Source organism: Oncorhynchus nerka, linkage group LG12 (assembly GCF_034236695.1).
Source record: "Oncorhynchus nerka isolate Pitt River linkage group LG12, Oner_Uvic_2.0, whole genome shotgun sequence".
Lineage (NCBI taxonomy): Eukaryota > Metazoa > Chordata > Actinopteri > Salmoniformes > Salmonidae > Oncorhynchus > Oncorhynchus nerka.
Window position 1 is genome coordinate 79,313,899 of NC_088407.1, and position 20,090 is coordinate 79,333,988.

Here is a 20,090-nt window from a genome sequence, read left to right on the forward strand (position 1 = left end):
TGATGTTGTTGTTATGACTGCCACAACAGTACTTTCCATGTCCCAGAATACAAATTCAATATAAAAAAGTAGCCCTAGTCTGAAATGTTAAATTCACAGAAAGACCAACATTTACAGCTCAGAAAATCATTATGGTGAATGTTTAGTAGAGGGAAATGAAATCACTCCACCTAAGAAGTCATCTGCAGAGAAGTGATCAGCATCCCAGACTTGTAGGTTGAGACGAGCAGGGATCTTATACTCAGTCTCGTCCCAGGCGAACATGGACTCCTTCTTAGAGATGACGATCTTCTCCTCGGCCTGTAAGTAGTCAAAGGGGTAGATGAAGCGCCAGTTGAAGAGACCCTCCCCTGTCAGGGAGTGGTAGTGGACGTCTGTGTCCTGCTTGTCCTCCTGCTGACCTTTCAGCCAGCTGTTGAATGAAATGAAGAAGAAGAAGAAGACATGGTTTTAATATTTAGTACATCTCCAGAAGTTAGAAAAACATACATACTTTCAAAGAAAACATTATTTACCCCCGCACGAAGATATCACTGGACTTCTCTCCAGTGAAGATATCATCATCCTCTAGAATGACCTCGTCTGTGTTCCAGATGATCACCCTCAGTTCAAACCTGCCGACGACCAAACAGCTCAGTGTCACATCAGTGAGGCACAGAAACATTTTTGTTGCATTTTGTGTTTTTAAAATCTCTGTTATGTGATATATCTTATCATATAAAATGGTGAATTTACTGATATCCATACAGTATCAGTCAAAAGTATGGACACACCTACTCATTCAAGGGTTTTTCTTTATTCTGACTATTTTCTACATTGTAGAATAATAGTGAAGACATCAAAACTATGAAATAACACATATGGAATCATGTAGTAACCAAAAAAGTATATATATATATATACTGTATATACAGTAGTGATCAGGGCCGGTCTTGCCGTTCTGTTGTGATTGTCCATTCCATATTGTCCATTTTCCTTTGACCTGTCCTGTTTTTAGGACATGTTGTTTTTTAACATGTCAGCTTCTTTATTGGGCACCATTTAGGTTAGGCTATTTGATCGGAGAAACTTGCATGATGTAAAAAGTGTCTGTCTCATTACATTGTCATACATTATATCTCCAGCCTGTCGGCTACAGAAAAGGCCACATACTCTTTCTACCATATCCTATACCTATATGATTTATGTTAGACCATTTGACAGAACGTTGGTGGAGCGCTGCAGAGATGCACCTCTCCAACAGAACCCTGGAGAGGCACGCTGGGAATGGACAAGATTGATATTTTGCGTCCCTGCCTTTGACAAAGTAGGCACTGCTTATCAAAAGGTGCCATTGGCGCTCACCTAAAAAGCCCATATGCCACTGGTTTAGAGAAATTGTCATTGTTTTTGGGCAAAATTCTGTGAGGTTTTATGTGTTGTTGTTGGAGGTGCATCTTGGTCAGTTTAGCTCAGAAAAGGCTGCCCTCCTCAATCTAATCCTGCCTAATGAGCGGGCCGGCCATGGTAGTGACGTGTGGGTTGACTCATAATCCATAGTCCCCGTGGTTATATCCGCGGGGCGGCGGGTTTAGGGTCATGAAATATTGTGTGGATGAAGGGCGGGTGGATGGCGGGTTGAATAAAGAGAAAACAATACATTAAAACCTCATTAATGTAGAATTATTGAGCAATTTATATATATCTATAGGCTACATTGAGGTTTTTCTTGAATTATTTTAGGGTATCTAGTGTGTAAGCCTAAACTTTAGGGTCTATCTGTATGCGCACCAAATAGCCTACACGCCAATTGCCAAATGCTTTTGGGAACAGGCAAAAAAGTTAACGTCGATCCATGGAGGCAAAAAGGACAATGTCGGAGTTTAATTCGATAAGAGAAAAGCTGCGAAATGGAGAGTTGAAAATAAGGAGAAGGGAGGGTCAGAACAGTAATGATTTGGTGAAGTGGTAAAAGAGGATGCCAGCAGTGCGGTCTATGTTATCTGTGATGATTGAAAGGCGCCATACAACATCTGTATGAGGCGCTATCTTTATCATCATCATAAAAACAGGTTTAAAAATCAGGCAGAAAAAACAGTGTCAAAAACAGCCCACGGTGCATTTCTATGTTAGAGTGTTGGGGTCGGATGAGGGCCTCAGATTCTCACTTTATCACATATAGTTGGGCGATGCGGATGGGTTATTAGCAATTCCGGGTGGGTGCGGGTGAACAAACAGCTGACCCTCGCCCCACTAATATACAGTGTATTACTGTTATCTAACCCTGCCGACAATGCTCATTCCTCATAACTTTTATTTCACATTTCAAATTCTCTTACTAAATGTTTTTTTTTAAAGCACATTACATTGTACTGGAACTTACTTCTTTGGTTTTCTGGGTGCGATATCAATGGCCGGTCCAGGTGCAGGCATATCCTTGGGGAACATGTCCACCCACATCTCAATCCTCCCCTACACAATGAGAAACACACAGATAAACACGGGGTGAGATACAATTCAACTACACAGCAATCAAACCTAATCAATCAGGCCTACATTCACATGGAAAATTTGTCATCTTTACTTTACTGTACTTTATATTGGCTTTACTACCTTCGCCAGGTGGATCATTTGAAACACTGAAGCAGGCACTTGGGCATTTAACAAGCATGGGCTTAAAGGCAACCTTGTCCTACAGTACCTGTTCAATGCCAGGCTTATCAGGGTTGAGGAGTGGCCTGGTCTCCACATGTTCTGGGATGAGTTTACAGCCCACCCTAGGGATATCCTCCCAGTGCTTCAGCGCCGTCAGGGCCAGGTGCTCATCTGTCTGCTTCTTCAGACCTAAGGAACAGACCAACCCAGACAGGCAGTACAGCAGTAGTTGTCAACCTGGGGTACTAGACAAGTCGAGTACTACCTAGCCTACCCACAGGGAAAGCTCATAAGAACATAGACCTATATGATCAGTTGTACATGACGAGGTACTTCAGCCAGGCGGAGAAGAATATGATTGGTGGTACAGTAACCAGCAGGTGAGAGTAGAAAAGAATTTCAGGTAATGTTGTTGTGTTGTACTCCATACAGTACCATTTTCATCTTCGATCTCGGTTGGGCCCATGAAGATCCTGTTGGCCACCTTGACCCGTCCTCCAGGGCCATAGTGGGGCCCGTCCAGCTTGCCCTCTTTACACAGCTTGGCCAGGATCTGGGTTGGCTTCAGGGGGTCCCGCCACACATTGTAGCCATGGCTACAGGGACGGAAAAAATAAAGATGGAGACAAACAAATTGTATGCAGTTCTAAGACATTGGGTATTTATTTATGTATGGTTTATTTACCTAGGTCAGTCCTGAATTGGATCATGTACAGGATCCTGTGTTGTACGTATATTTTTAGGCAAAAGAGAGGGTTCACCTAAATGGATGTTATGCCACATTTTGCTCTGTGCTTGCTGTAATAGTTGTCTGGCTACCCAGACTCCTTGCTCTGGCCAAGCGCTACGCCACGACCTCATTCATTTCTTCCCTGCAATGAGTCTGGATCTGAGTACCTCACCGACCCTTCACCGATGCAAACACATTTGGGGCTGCCTGATTGTTCCAGAGCCAGAACACACGTGTGTGAAGTGGCGGTTTAAGAATTCATCATTGGCTTTGATACTCTGATTGGTTAGAGACGATCCAATCACTGATGACTTTGTTTTGTAAAACGCCCCTCGTGCCCCTCGTTTACCACAAATGACTTCAATGACGTCAGTGTCAGACTAAAGTATGTAGCGAACGACAGAGCAGCGGAAGAATTTAGTGAGTCGTCAGGCTACTGGAATAGTACTTACACGGCATATTTGGATGGGAGGCCACATATGGCTCTGTGCTTGCTGTAGTAACGGTTCTCCAGATCCAGTTTAGTCTCCCCAATCAGGTCGTCAGTGCCCACTAAGTCCCAGTCATAGACGGACACTGTTAGTGTAGAGTCCATGGGAAATGTGGCTTCCATGTCAAAAGATCTGATGGGTTCAAAATAAATGACATTTTTTAAGTCTTTGGTCATAACTTATACAAGCTATAACTATACAAGCTATAACTATACAAGCTATTACTATACAAGCTATTACTATATAAGCTATAACTATACAAGCTACAACTATACAAGCTACAACTATACAAGCTACAACTATACAAGCTACAACTATACAAGCTACAACTATACAAGCTACAACTATACAAGCTACAACTATACAAGCTACAACTATACAAGCTATAAATATACAAGCTATAACTATACAAGCAGCGCCAGTCTTCAGAGTAAATTACTGGGCTAGCTCGTTTGCTATTAAGAATTCATTCATTCATCATGAATGTTAGTGGAAATGGACGAAATGTTGCATTAAGAGTTTCTCCACTTACTTGCCAAAGATGGGGTTGAGTTGCTTGGAGAGGTAGTTCTCTTTGTCTTTGATGTCTGACTTTCCTAGTTTGATAGCGATGTACGGATCAGCTTTTCCATTGATATCCGCTGGATGCAGATCCGTTGCCTTTAGAAAACGGTTTATTTGGTTTTATTTGACAATCAAGACATTACATGTTAATAATCACAGGATAGTCTATTGTCTGTGGCTTCCCAGATTCATTCGGATATTTAGGATTGGAAGTAGTACTTAGTACAGTGTAGTGTAGTGAAGTGTAGACAGTGAAGTGTACTGTCGTGTTGTGTAGTTTTGTGTTGTGTTGTGTACATACCCTGATGATATAGACCCGGACTACAACGTTGATTGGGTCGTTGGTTGGAATGTTCTGGAACATGCCCATGTTGGAGTCGAAGCCCATCTCCCTCTGCATCTCATCTGACACTGGCACTTTGTACATGCACAGAGAACCCTGAAACACAAACAGATACACACAGAGTTAATACAATCACATCTAGTCCAACACCTTGTACATGCACAGACAGCCCTGAAACACACAGATACACACAGAGTTAATACAATCACATCTAGTCCAACACCTTGTACATGCACAGAGAACCCTGAAACACACAGATACACACAGAGTTAATACAATCACATCTAGTCCAACACCTTGTACATGCACAGAGAACCCTGAAACACACAGATACACACAGAGTTAATACAATCACATCTAGTCCAACACCTTGTACATGCACAGACAGCCCTGAAACACAAACAGATACACACAGAGTTAATACAATCACATCTAGTCCAACACCTTGTACATGCATAGAGAACCCTGAAACACAAACAGATACACACAGAGTTAATACAATCACATCTAGTCCAACACCTTGTACATGCACAGAGAACCCTGAAACACAAACAGATACACACAGAGTTAATACAATCACATCTAGTCCAACACCTTGTACATGCACAGACAGCCCTGAAACACAAACAGATACACACAGAGTTAATACAATCACATCTAGTCCAACACCTTGTACATGCACAGAGAACCCTGAAACACAAACAGATACACACAGAGTTAATACAATCACATCTAGTCCAACACCTTGTACATGCACAGAGAACCCTGAAACACACAGATACACACAGAGTTAATACAATCACATCTAGTCCAACACCTTGTACATGCACAGACCTTGTACATGCACAGACAGCCCTGAAACACAAACAGATACACACAGAGTTAATACAATCACATCTAGTCCAACACCTTGTACATGCACAGAGAACCCTGAAACACAAACAGATACACACAGAGTTAATACAATCACATCTAGTCCAACACCTTGTACATGCACAGAGAACCCTGAAACACAAACAGATACACACAGAGTTAATACAATCACATCTAGTCCAACACCTTGTACATGCACAGAGAACCCTGAAACACACAGATACACACAGAGTTAATACAATCACATCTAGTCCAACACCTTGTACATGCACAGACAGCCCTGATACACAAACAGACATGTACAATTGTGTTAGATTCTGGAAAGGGGGGGATACATTCAACTGAAATAGAGAGCCACAGTGGAGGTGTCATAATACCCATAAAACCTAGCGGTCAAACAGGGAAATGGTTCTATTCGTTTTTCCACTATTAATTTTTCCCATAAGGGATTTTAGAAACCCTTAAAATAAGGTCTGTGTTTCGTGTAGGCTTACCCTTTGCATGCAACTCTGTTATTTCATGTCACATCACTATATTAGGATTGGGTGGGGTGTGGTATTCAACAAAATAATGTACTCCGTATGCTCAGTACATTTTCTTCCTAACCTGGTTCCAGATATTTGTATGCTGTACAGACAACTCCTATAGACAACTCCAATAGACAACTCCTATAGACAACTCCTATAGTCATTGAACAACTATGGCAGAATCTAATGTACAGCACAAGAAGACCTGAGACCAGTCTACTTCCTTCTCTCTTCCGTCGCCGACAAAGAAGAAAGTAAGAAGAAGGTAAGGCCCTCTGTGTAAAAAGGGTTTTACTTTGAATTTGCCAATAATCCTGTCCTCATCCGCCATGTTCTGGTCGTCGTCATCTCCGGCCTTCCCTCTGAACAGGTTGAAGGTGTGAAGCCAGTCTTCAAAGTTATCAAACTCCTTCTCCAACTCCTTGGGGTACACCTAATGAGGAAATACAAAAACAGACTATACAGTATTTGCCCAAACTTCTGTTTTGAACAGCCTGAATTTAAAATGGGTTAAATTGAGATTCTGTGTCACTGATCTACACACAATACCCCATAATGTCACAGTGGAATTTTGTTTGTAGAACATTTTTTAAATGAATAAAACATTTAAAGCTGAAATGTATTCAAACCCTTTTGTTATGGCAAGCCAAAATAAGTTCAGGAGTAAAAATGTGCTTAACAAGTCACATAATAAGTTGCATGGAGTCATTCTGTGTTCAATACTTTTTAATGACTACTCAGTCTTTGTATCCCACACATACAATTATCTGTAGGGTCCCTCAATCGAGCAGTGCATTTCACAGATTAAACCTCAAGACCAGGAATGATTTTCAATGCCTCGCAAAAAAAGGGAACCAATTGGCAGATGTGTAAGAATAAAACGCTGAATATCCCTTTGAGCATGGTGAAGTTATTAATTACACTTTGGAGGGTGTACCAAAACACCCTACAAAGATACAGGTGTCCTTCCTAACTCAGTTGCCGTAGAGAAAGGAAACCGCTCAGGGATTTCACCATGAGGCCAAAACAGTTACAGTTTAATGGTTGTGATATGAGAAAACTGAGGCTGTATCAACAATTCTGTAGTCACTCCACAATACTAACCTACATTACAGAGTAAAAGAAGGAAGCCTCTACAGAATAAAAATATTCCAAAACATGAATCCTGTTTGCAACAAGGCACTTAAGTACTACTGCAAAAATGTGGCAAAGAAATTAACTTTTTGTCCTAAATACAATGCGTTATACAGTATGTTTGGGGCAAATCCAACACAACAAAACAACTCTTCATATTTTCAAGCATGGTGGTGGGTGCATTAAGTTATGAGTATGCTTGTCATCGGTAAGGACTATGAAGGTTTTTTTGATGATAAAAAGAAACAGAATATAGCTACAAGCACAGGCAAAATCCTAGAAGAAAAGCTGGTTCAGTCTGCTTTCCAACAGACACAAATTCACCTTTCAGCAGAACAATAACCTAAAACACAAGGCCAAATCTACACTGGAGTTGCTTACGAAGACAACATTGAATCTTCCTGAGTGGCCTAGTTACAGTTTTGACTTAAATCGTCTTGTAAATCTATGGCAAGACTTGAAAATGGCTGTCTAGCAACGTGTATATACAGTGTGTATGCATGTGTGTATGTATGTATATACACTGAGTATGCCAACCATTAGGTGCCCCCCCCACCTTATACCCTCAGAACAGCCTTAATTCATCAGGGCATGGAATCTACAAGGTGTCAAAAGTGTTAAACAGGAATGCTGGCCCATGTTGATTCCAATGCTTCCCACAGTTGTTTCAAGTTGGCTGGATGTCTTTTGGGCAGTTTTGATACACACAGCAAACTGTTGAGTGTGAAAAACTGCAGCAGTAGTTTGTGTGTCGGGGGGCTAGGGTCAGTTTGTTATATCTGGAGTACTTCTCCTGTCCTATCTGGTGTCCTGTGTGAATTTAAGTATGCTCTCTCTAATTCTCTCTTTCTCTCTTTCTTTCTCTCTCTCGGAGGACCTGAGCCCTAGGACCATGCCTCAGGACTACCTGACATGATGACTCCTTGCTGTCCCCAGTCTACCTGGCCGTGCTGCTACTCCTGTTTCAACTGTTCTGCCTGTGATTATTATTATTTGACCACAGTGGCCTCCAATCACATTTTAGGAACATCTCATGGATGATCAACGGAAACAGGATACACCTGAGCTCAATGTCGAGTCCCATAGCAAAGGGTCTGAATACCTCGATCAATAAGGTATTTCAATTTTTAATTTTTAATACATTTGCAGAGATTTCTAAAAACCTGTTTTAGCTTTGTCATTATGGGGTATTGTGTGTAGATTGATGAGGATATATATATTTTTAATCCATTTTAGAACAAGGCTGTAACGTAACAAAATGTGGAAAAAGTGAAGGGGTAAGAATACTTTCCGAATGCACACACACTCACACACACACACACACACTAGAGCTGGCCGTCCGGCCAAACTGAGCAATCGGGGGAGAAGGGCCTTGGTCAGGGAGGTGACCAAGAACTCGATGGTCACTCTGACAGAGCATCCAGAGTTCCTCTGTGGAGATGGGAAAACCTTCCAGAAGGACAACCATCTCTGCGGCACTCCACCAATCAGGCCTGTGTGGTAGAGTGACCAGATGGAAGCTACTCCTCAGTAAAATACACATGACAGCCTGCTTGGAGTTTGCCACAAGGCACCTAAATTACTCTCAGGCCATGAGTAACAAGATTCTCTGGTCTGATGAACCCAAGTTTGAACTCTTTGGCCTGAATGCCAAGCGTCACGTCTGGAGGAAACCGGGCACCGTGGTGGTGTCAGCATCATGCTGTGGGGATGTTTTTCAGTGGCAGGGACTGGGAGACTAGGCAGGATCAAGGGAAAGATGAACGGAGCAAAGTACAGAGAGATCCTTGATGAAAACCTGCTCCAGAGCACTCAGGACCTCAGACTAGGGCGAAGGTTCACCTTCCAACAGGACAACGACCCTAAGCACTAAGCACACAGCCATGACAACGCAGGAGAAGTCTCTGAATGTCATTGAGTGGCCCAGCTAGACCCCGGACTTGAACCCAATCAAACATCTCTGGAGAGACCTGAAAATAGCTGTGCCGCAACGCTCCCCATCCAACCTGACAGAGCTTGAGAGGATCTGCAGAGAAGAATGGGAGAAACTCCCCAAATACAGGTGTGCAAAGCTTGTAGTGTCATAACCAAGAAGACTTGATGCTGTAATCGCTGCCAAAAGTTCTTCAACAAAGTACTGAGTAAAGGGTCTGAATACTTATGTAAATGTAATATTTCATTTTTGTATTTTTAATAAATTTGCAAACATTTCTAAAAATCTGTTTTTGCCTAGTCATTATGGGGTATTGTGTGTAGATTGATGAGGGGGAAAAACAATTTAATCAATTTTAAAATAAGGCTGTAACATAACAAAATGTGGGAAAAAGGAAGGGGTCTGAATACTTTCTGAATGCACTGTACTGTACGTATATATAATATCTTTGCTATGTGAATGCTGTATATACAAGTACCGTGTATGTAAAACGTATACGTAAAATGTATTTTAAAAAAACTAAAAACCAAAAAAGCTACTTTTGTCCTCCAAGAGGGGGGTTAGTTAAAAAATGATATATATAATTATATATACATATACATATAATCAACAATCAACTTGACAGAGCTTGAAGAATTTGAAAAAGAATAATGGGCAAATATTGTAATTCAGGTGTGCGAAGCTCTTAGACTTACTCCCCAAAAGACTCACAGCAGTAATCACTGCCAAATGTGTTTCTATAAAGTATTGGCCCAAGGGTGTGAATACTCATGTAAATGAGATATTTCTATATTTCATTTTCTATACATTTGTTCATTTTTAACTGTCATTATGGGGTATTGTGTGTAGATGGGTGAGATTATATATATTTTTAATCCATTTTGAATTCAGGCTGTTACAAAACAAAATGTGGAGTAAGTCAAGGGGTAGGAATAGTTTCTGAAGGCAATGTAATCAGTTTTACTCGCTGGGTGGTATTGAGTAGCCACATACCTGCAGCTCATTGAGTTTGTGCTTCTTCTTCTCTGGCATGTCTCCAGGCCTCCTCTTGTCCTTTCCTTTTCCTTTCTTTCCTTTGACAGAAGAGTCATCAGGTTTGATCTCTGAGTATAGGTCAGGGAACAAGGGGTGAAGGGGTGAGGGGTGAGGGAGGAGTCAGTGAACAGCCCCACCAATATCCAGGAGATTTGCAATTCTGTTATTTCATGTCACAACAATACAACAGTTAACACCCAATGTTATTTTATTTATAGAATTGCTTGATCTAATAAAGTATACGTGGTCGCTTTCCCATTGTATTCTTGTTTTATAAATGTAAATGTCAAGTCCCCATAGTATTAATTGTCTGCCTGTGACCTACTGTTATTGATAAACAACGTTTTCACCAAACATCTTACAAGGTAAGCTTCGATTTGGTCTTTGTTTGAGTTATAACTACATGGGGGGGGTATCAAATGAATCGTTAGGTTGGTAGGAGCAAATCTAGCCTATTGCCATGTTACCTGATGATGCATGACTTAATGGCAACATCGAATGTCCACGGAGTGACTATATCTTTGCGCATCACAAATATGACGTTGCCTGCAATCATTACACAGGGGATTGGCTACTATGGCACCTTGACAGTACTGTAGCCAATGAGATAAGCTTTCCAGGGATATGCACTTGACCTGGGTGGGACAAAGCAAGGCCTAGAACCTTTTATGTGTAATGTAGACTACTACTACCTGTCTCAGAGATGGAACGCACCGAGCACGCTACAGTACATTGTGAACAGATTTCATTGCTTTAATTTCATTGCTTTAGCATAAAAGACGGGAGGTAAAAACGAAGAATATCGAACAGGAACCTAAAAAGAGGATTTTCGACTCGTCCATCAAAGATTGCTTTCTAGGAGGATTGGATCCACTTTTAGATCTGTAAGTACATTATTTTCATGACTTTATATAGCTCATTTACTACATGTATTTAGTTTTTTATAAGTTGTCTACTTTTCGTGCTTTGGATTTAGTTTACATTGGCCTATGTAACAAGTCATTTAAATGTCATATAATTCCAAAGCAGTTATTGTTTGTTTCATCCTTGTAACTTTGGAGAGGCCACTAAACTCTCATGGTCTTTGGAGAGGCCACTAAACTCTCATGGTCTTTGGAGAGGCCACTAAACTCTCATGGTCTTTGGAGAGGCCACTAAACTCTCATGGTCTTTGGAGAGGCCACTAAACTCTCATGGTCTTTGGAGAGGCCACTAAACTCTCATGGTCATTGGAGAGGCCACTAAACTCTCATGGTCTTTGGAGAGGCCACTAAACTCTCATGTTCTTTGGAGAGGCCACTAAACCCTCATGGTCATTGGAGAGGCCACTAAACCCTCATGGCCATTGGAGAGGCCACTAAACTCTCATGGTCTTTGGAGAGGCCACTAAACCCTCATGGTCATTGGAGAGGCCACTAAACCCTCATGGCCATTGGAGAGGCCACTAAACTCTCATGGTCTTTGGAGAGGCCACTAAACTCTCATGGTCTTTGGAGAGGCCACTAAACTCTCATGGCCATTGGAGAGGCCACTAAACTCTCATGGTCATTGGAGAGGCCACTAAACTCTCATGGTCATTGGAGAGGCCACTAAACTCTCATGGTCATTGGAGAGGCCACTAAACTCTCATGGTCATTGGAGAGGCCACTAAACTCTCATGGTCATTGGAGAGGCCACTAAACTCTCATGGTCATTGGAGAGGCCACTAAACTCTCATGGTCTTTGGAGGGGCCACTAAACTCTCATGGTCTTTGGAGAGGCCACTAAACTCTCATGGTCTTTGGAGAGGCCACTAAACTCTCATGGCCTTTGGAGAGGCCACTAAACTCTCATGGCCTTTGGAGAGGCCACTAAACTCTCATGGTCATTGTTTATTTGTGGTTCTCACATCTGCCTTTGTCTCCAAAGTGTTACTGTTCGCATAGTGTGTATGTTTGCGCTCCACATCTTCTATGTGGTGATTGTCCCATAGGGCGGCGCACAGTTGGCCCAGCGTCGTCCGGGTTTGGCCGGTGTTGCCTGACTTGCCTAGTTAAATAAAGTTACAGATAGTTTAGGCTTGTTGTTTTGTAAATTTAGTCAACTGTAATTGTGTGTGTTTTACAACAATATACTCCTTTATTTTATTCACCACAGAGTGATTTTAATGATGATGTTTGGGAGCCACCCCTCCCCAGCAAGCGCCCCCGAACGGTCAAGGTCTTCACCTCCCACTGCTATGTCAATCACCCCATCTGACGGTTCTACATCCACTTTTCATAGACCCCTTGAAAAAGAAAATAGGAGCTTGTGGCACCATTAGTCCTAACAGAACCGATTTCCCCAAGACCAAGGTAAACAGCATGACAAAGACAGTGGAGAGGGGGACCATACGTTGGATCAGGACTAACAAGCTGCTGTTTGTGAAATGGAAGGACACTAGGGAAGTAACCATGCTCTCCACACAGCATAAGGCATTCAATAACGACCATGTCTCAAGAAGGGTGAAAAATGCCATTGGAGCATGAGTGAGGAAGAGTGTCCCCATTCCTGTTTCTGTGAAGGACTACAATGCCAGCATGGGGGGTGTTGACCTAGCTGATGCCCTGATAGGCTACTACCAGGTCCTCCACAAGACCAGGAAGTGGTATAAGATATTTCTTTACCACTTTGGACATTGCTACAGTAAATGCTTTCATTCTCCACAAGCAGATGGCCAAAGCGAAATATCAAACCCCTCTCTCCCAGTTGGCCTCCCGAGAGCAACTGGTGTTGGAAATGGCTGAATTGGGGGCCCAAAGCAACCTCACGACCCTCTCAAGACACCCCATTCAAGGTGAGCGCCACTCTCCAACACACATGCCAAATACAAAAGAAAGAACAGCATACATTGCACAAAACACCGGGGGAAAAAAGGGTGAAATGCCACATCTTCTGTCTGAAATACCAGTTGGCTTTTTGTTTCCAGGCAGAGAGGGACTGCTTCAAAGACTATCACGACATGCACAAGCTATGGTGAAAGTGAAATCTAATCATCTACACCTGGGATGTAAAACCAACATGAATGCCATTTGGAAATAGTTCAGCTTATTTATATTTTTGCACCTTTTTTAGTGAAGGTTTGTGTTTGATAAGACATTTTTATACATTTTTTTAATGTAACTCTGTTGCTTTTATATTGTTTTTGTAAACAGTTCATTTGTATGTGGGAGCAATACATTGGATATGCCCAGGCTAAATGTTCAGGCACTTTGGAGAGGTTGAAAAAAACACTTGGATATCCCCGGTATGTCCCCCGACACCACCACAATGTTTGAGAGAGGTTGGTGTTGTATAAATTTAGTTATTATAGTGAACAATAACTTTTAGGCACATCCAGTGTGCAAAAACAGTGCAATTATCCCATTCGGACACTTTGGAGAAGTTGAAAGGACACTTGAATGTACCCTGGATACCCCATAACACCACCACAATGTTGGAGTGAGGTTGACATGGTAGAAATTGTGTTTTTATACTGAGCAACTAGCATTTAGGGATTGCAAATATGTAATAGCACTGGAATTATCTAATTTACAGACATATGTCACTTTGTAATTACACATGAATAGTAGTTGGTTTTGGGTATGTTTATTTAGGCGGAAATCAACATTTTGCCATTACATTTAAGAGGTTTTAAGGCAGCTCCTAAATGCAGCTGTTTTAGCCTCGCTCGTGGTGGAGGGGAGACAGAGAAATTAGTCTAAAACCTAGGTAACTTAGCTAACTGAAACATGTCGACAAGCTTAACTATGTCCAAGCAAATCACTTTCAAATTTTAGCATTATGAAGGAAATGTAGAGATGAAACGTATTGGTGCTCGTTAGCCACCTAAACGTGAAAATATGGCCATCCATTAAAATAAAGCAAGCTGTTAAAGAAGATTGAAGTGGAGTGGTTGGTGGTGGATCATGGAGCAGTGGCTAGTATCTGAGGAAGGCTGGCTATAATAGCCTATAGGCTACAGTGTTGATGTTTGATGGCAGACTGTAATACCCATAGAACTACATGTAGAAGAAGGGTTAGTTATAAATACAGTGCCTTGCAAAATTATTCATCCCCCTTGGCGTTTTTCCTATTTTGTTGCATTACAACATTTAATTTAAATAGATTTTTATTGGATTTTCATGTAATGGACATACACAAAATAGTCCAAATTGGTGAAGTGAAATTAAGAATATAACTTGTTTCAGAAAATTCAAAAAAAAGAAAAAAGGAAAAGTGGTGTGTGCATATGTATTCACCCCCTTTGCTATGAAGCCCCTAAATAAGATCTGGTGCAACCAATTACCTTCAGAAGTCACATAATTAGTTAAATAAAGTCCACCTGTGTGCAATCTAAGTGTCAAATGATCTGTCACATGATCTCAATAAATATACACCAGTTCTGAGAGACCCCAGGAGATTGGAGTATCCATATAACCACTTTAAGCCGTACATTCCACAGAGTTGGGCTTTACGGAAGAGTGGCCAGAAACAAGCAATTGCTTAAAGAAAAAAATAAGCAAACACATTTGGTGTTTGCCAAAAGGCATGTGGGAGACTCCACAAACATATGGAAGAAGGTACTCTGATCAGATGAGACTAAAATGTAAAACCCAACACCTCTCATCATCAGCAGGGACTAGGAAACTGGTCAGAATTGAAGGAATGATGGATGGCGCTAAATACATGGAAATTCTTGAGGGAAACCTGTTTCAGTCTTCCAGAGATTTGAGACTGGGACGGAGGTTCACCCTCCAGCAGGACAATGACCCTAAAGCAACACTCGAGTGGTTTAAGGGGAAACATTTACATTTCTTGGAATGGCCTAGTCAAAGCCCAGACCTCAATTTAATTGAGAATCTGTGGTATGGCTTAAGGATTGCTGTACACTAGCGGAACACATCCAACTTGAAGGAGCTGGAGCAGTTTTGCCTTGAAGAATGGGCAGAAATCCCAGTGGCTAGATGTGCCAAGCTTATAGAGACATATCCCAAGAGACTTGCTGTCATGGTCATTGGAATAACTGGACCAAGGTGCAGCTTGCGTAGAGTTCCACATGTTTATTAAATGAAACTCACAAAAACAATAAAGAGCAAACAATACTTGACGTTCTGTAGAGCTCACAAGCATCAACACACCGGATCGGATCCGTCAGCTCAGGTGGCGCCTCTGGTGCGGGGATCGTCACCGGTTGCGCCGGACCGTGGATCGTTGTCGGGGACCCCGGACCATGGATCGTCGCCGGAGGCGCCGGACTGGGAACCCCCGCCGGAGGCTCCGGACTGGGAACCCCCGCCGGAGGCTCCGGACTGGGAACCCCCGCCGGAGGCTCCGGACTGGGAACCCCGCCGGAGGCTCCGGACTGGGAACCGTCGCAGGAGGCTCCGGACTGGGAACCGTCGCTGGAGGCTCTGGACCTTGGATCGTCTCTGGAGGCTGAGCCGGCACAACCCGTCCTGGACAGATACCCACCTTAGCACGACAAGTGCGGGTAGCTGGCACAGGCGCACTGGAGACACGGTGCGTAGAACCGGAAAACATGGCACCTGAACGGTGACCAACTCCACACAGTGAGTACAGGGAGTTGGTTCTGGTTCCCAACTTGGCTCCGCCAACCACCCCGTGTGCCTCCCAAACATTTTTGGAGGCTGCCTCTCGGGCTTCCGTCGTGGCCGCGAACCCCGGTGTCGTCGTTGTTGCTCCCTCGCCGCCTCCGTCTGCTCCCATGGAAGGCGATCGTTTCCGGGCCAGGATTTCCTCCCACGTCCAGGATCCCTTCCCATCCAATATATCCTCCCACATCCAGGATGTCTACTCCTCCTGGGCACTCTGCTTGGTCCGTGGGTGGTGGGATCTTCTGTCACGATTGTCGTGGTAATCATACTCGGACCAAGGCGCAGCGTACGTAGAGTTCCACATGTTTATTAAATGAAACTCACAAAAACAATAAAGAGCAAACTATACTTGACGTTCTGTAGAGCTCACAGGCATCAACACAAAAACAAGATCCCACAAAAACCCAGTGGGAAAAGGCTGCCTAAATATGATCCCCAATCAGAGACAACGATAGACAGCTGCCTCTGATTGGGAACCATACCAGGTCAACATAGAAATACAAAAACTAGAGTACCCACCCTAGTCACACCCTGACCTAACGAAATTAGAGAATAAAAGGCTCTCTAAGGTCAGGGCGTGACACTTGCAGCTGTAATTGCTGCAAAAGGTGGCTCTACAAAGTATTGACTTTGGGGGGTGAATAGTTATGCACGCTCAAGTTTTCAGTTTTTTTTCTTATTTCTTGTTTGTTTCACAATAAAAAATATTTTGCATCTTCAAACTGGTGGCATTTTGTGTAAATCAAATGATATAAACACCCAAAAAATACATTTTAATTCCAGGTTGTAATGCAACAAAATAGGAAAAATGCCAAAGGGCATTACTTTCGCAAACCACCGTATCTTTGATGAAACTGGAGCTGTGCAATAGACGAAGCGGGGGAATAGCGTTATAAATGTTACATATTGTTAACCGGGCCCCTTTGTAACTAGCAGACATATGCAGTGTTGCAATATCGCAGACTGATTACTAGCTAGTTGACAATAAAAGTGTGCGACTGTCTTGGTCTTCCGTGCAATAAGAGTTAAAGATATGGGAAGTAGCCAAAAACTGATTATAACCCAAACATTATAATGTTTGTGTGTGGCTCAAAACACATTTTTGGGATTGGTTATTAGTGCATTCAATGTGTAGCTGGTGTAGTGTACTGGTTTTGATGCATATCATGAGCTTTGTTGATTAAGTTTGCCCTACCAATATGTTCATGTTGAAATCGCCACTGTGAATGACAGTGCAACAAATCTTTCAGAATAACTAATATAACATTTAGCCAATAGGTCAAAAACTTTGTACACAATCTCTGTGTCTGTGTCTGTGTAAATGTATGCAGAGATGAACTATGACAGAGAGGTCAGGGATAATGGGAAGGATTAGTGGTATGGGTTGTCCTGATTCCAAGAGGACAGCACATACTGTATAGTAGTGAACATAGTACACAAGCTGATAATTCCCTTCGACTGCAATAATTACGTTCTACTTTAAAGTCCAATTATCAATATGCAAAGATTCATGATTATGCTGGACTATCTACAATACTTTAAGGTTTGTCTGCATCTATGGTATCTACATTTTCAATCTCTACCAAATGAATAAACATCAGCAACCTTAACATGATAACATATTGAAGATACATAAAAATATGTATATTTCTATAAAACGTGTATAGATAAATCATAGATGTGCTAGATCTACTGCTCTGGTGTTTTTCACAGTGTAGGATTGCATTTGTTACCTCCACCCTCAGCAGAAATATCTTGGTCCTCTTTCTCCTCAGCATCTGCCATAGCTGCCTCCTGAGCCTTGAGAATCTACCGAGTCACACACACACCAATAATATGAAATACACAGAAAGGATCCCTTTAAAAATGAATTCATGAGTATCCAAATGTAGCCATAAGATGATAATGATGTTTAATTGTATACAAGTTTACAGTCTGTACAAAAAAATAATAAAATAACAATGCCATTTTCACAGATGGCCTCACCTCCATCAGAGTTTCGATCGAGGCGAAGTACTTTGACCACCAATCCAACATGCTCTCATCAAACTCTTCCTCCTCCACCTCGTCTCCTCCCTTCTTTCTCTTCTTCTTCTTCCCTCCCTTATCATCCTCCTACAACATCAATGTCAGGTTAGATTAATAGGTTGCAATATCCCTTTTACTATTTTAAACTACTGTACGACCTTTAACAAATAAACATTCACCTACAAATGAGACGTCGTAACACCTACCTCAATTTTAACCACCGCATCAGATCCCTGAAAAAGACCACAAAACATATCGGCCATATTACAACTCAGGAGGTTTTTATTCAAGTTTATTATTCAAATGAACATGAACATAATGGTGTGATGAGATCTTACAGAGTCCAGTTTAACCATGGTCTCCATCTTCTTGATGGAGGGTTCTGGCTCGTAGTTGACAATGATCTCCTCTGGTGGAGGACAAAGACCGCATGAGTGACATTTGTACAACTAATTTATCTTCCCGACCTGGGCAAAGTGTAAGGGCACTATGAGGGGTGCATGTGTGTGTGTGTGTCTGCATGTGTTTGTACCTTGAGTGTTCCAGTTGTTGGCTTCCTTGTCTGCTGCCCGGTAGATGAACTTGCGTAGTGTGGTGACAGCATGGTTCCCCACTAAGGTGTAGCGACCGAACGCTCTGCAGTCCACCACTCTGATGTTCAGGGGAGGGTGGAGCAGCTCATTCTCAGGCAGATCCTGGAGAACGTAAGTTCACAGGAAATTAATGGGTCACATTTGGCACATGGTATCTTAATTGTGTAATTTCCTTGTTGTAAAACAGTTTTCTGGTTGAGAAAACTTCATATAACCACATTACAACCAACGGATCTCTGTTACAGTAAGGTAAAGATTTAGTTTTCATGACAATATCACAAAAAAGTTGTCCTATTTTGGTTGTTATTAGGCGAGAACCAGTTGAATGTTGGAATGATTTTAAAGAGAACTTACCACCTCAAACATCTTAACCAGGGTGCCGAAGTTAGGATTTTTCTTGTAGTTCTGGATCAGGGAAGACTGGACCCCTTTACCGGCACATTCTATGTCCACACGAGGCCTGTCCACCGCGGCTAGGTTGACCCTCTTCAGGTCCCTGAGCCCCCAGAACAGCACCTGGAAAAGGGGAACATTTCAGTAACACTTTATTTAAAGGGCACCTACATCAGGCCTTCATAACCATTAATGACACATTCATTACCTTTCATGACTCATTCATAACATATTCATAACCATTCATAACCTGTTCATACCCATTCATAACACATGCATAACATATTCATAACGCATTCATAACCCATTCATAACACCCATTCATAAGCAGTACATAAGCATTTCCTAAATGTTAAAGCAATATTGACACACTTCCTGTACACTAAGAGGAGGTTAACTCCCACCTCGATCCTGTACTTGCTGAGGACTGGTCTGATGCCCAGAGGGACAGGTAGGATGGGACCACGGTCCATGTCTGTGGGACCGTCGATGGGCGGCAGGTCAGCTTTACCATGCGGACCAATCTGAAACATGAACAGACGTTACAGACATCAACATTAGTGATTCATTTGGGTCTAATCAAATAATCTATTGTCACATGACTGGCAGAAATAATATTTAGTTTTACTATTATTAACCTAGGAAATCTCAGAATACATCAACTTTGAAAGTAAAACCTCTACATTTATTTGTCCCACCATCAATTTCCTTCCACTTTGGGACAAATAATGTTGAGGTTGATCTATTGCCAGCTCACCTGCAGCAGTTCGAAGGCTGCCAGCATCTCTCCAGCGGTGCAATTCCCCCTATAGATCTGGTAGTACTCTAGTTGGGGAGGGAAACGTGGAGGTCCGTAGTGTTCGTCAGCCATCTTGGTTATGGGCTTGGCGAAAGTCCTGCCCATGAACTCTGCTTTGCCCTGGAGTCACATCGTAACATAACAGGAAGACAATCAAAATATAATCCTGAACCTGCTTTGATAAATCAAGGACCACACCATGTCCACAATTATGAATTAAGGTTTAAATATTTGAAAGAATGGTCTCTTTGAAATACTGTACTATCTACAATCTGAGGAAATTGGCCAGTGTTCACATTACAAGCGTTTTAATAGAACAATTTGATATTTAAAAAACAGTAGCATGAATACAATTGAGGGTGTTCATGCCACATCATTCATCAATAGGTTAAGTATGG

General features: G+C 42.1%; 1 protein-coding gene across 2 annotated transcripts in view; it reads right to left on the bottom strand.

Annotated features, from left to right (window-relative positions):
- The window catches only part of LOC115138844 (otoferlin-like), a 53,473-nt gene that overhangs the window by 1,651 nt on the left and 31,732 nt on the right, over window positions 1-20,090 (bottom strand). For both annotated transcript variants that reach the window (XM_065025816.1, XM_065025815.1), the window contains exons 22-39: window positions 19,651-19,812; window positions 19,298-19,417; window positions 18,855-19,016; window positions 18,440-18,602; window positions 18,246-18,316; window positions 18,114-18,140; window positions 17,866-17,994; window positions 17,613-17,688; window positions 10,223-10,332; window positions 6,458-6,595; window positions 4,721-4,858; window positions 4,388-4,515; window positions 3,817-3,987; window positions 3,070-3,230; window positions 2,681-2,823; window positions 2,363-2,451; window positions 516-614; window positions 171-412 (exon numbers count right to left, since the gene is read on the bottom strand). In XM_065025816.1, the coding sequence (XP_064881888.1) occupies window positions 171-412; window positions 516-614; window positions 2,363-2,451; window positions 2,681-2,823; window positions 3,070-3,230; window positions 3,817-3,987; window positions 4,388-4,515; window positions 4,721-4,858; window positions 6,458-6,595; window positions 10,223-10,332; window positions 17,613-17,688; window positions 17,866-17,994; window positions 18,114-18,140; window positions 18,246-18,316; window positions 18,440-18,602; window positions 18,855-19,016; window positions 19,298-19,417; window positions 19,651-19,812 (2,329 nt within the window). The remainder of the gene's footprint in view (window positions 1-170; window positions 413-515; window positions 615-2,362; window positions 2,452-2,680; window positions 2,824-3,069; window positions 3,231-3,816; window positions 3,988-4,387; window positions 4,516-4,720; window positions 4,859-6,457; window positions 6,596-10,222; window positions 10,333-17,612; window positions 17,689-17,865; window positions 17,995-18,113; window positions 18,141-18,245; window positions 18,317-18,439; window positions 18,603-18,854; window positions 19,017-19,297; window positions 19,418-19,650; window positions 19,813-20,090) is intronic.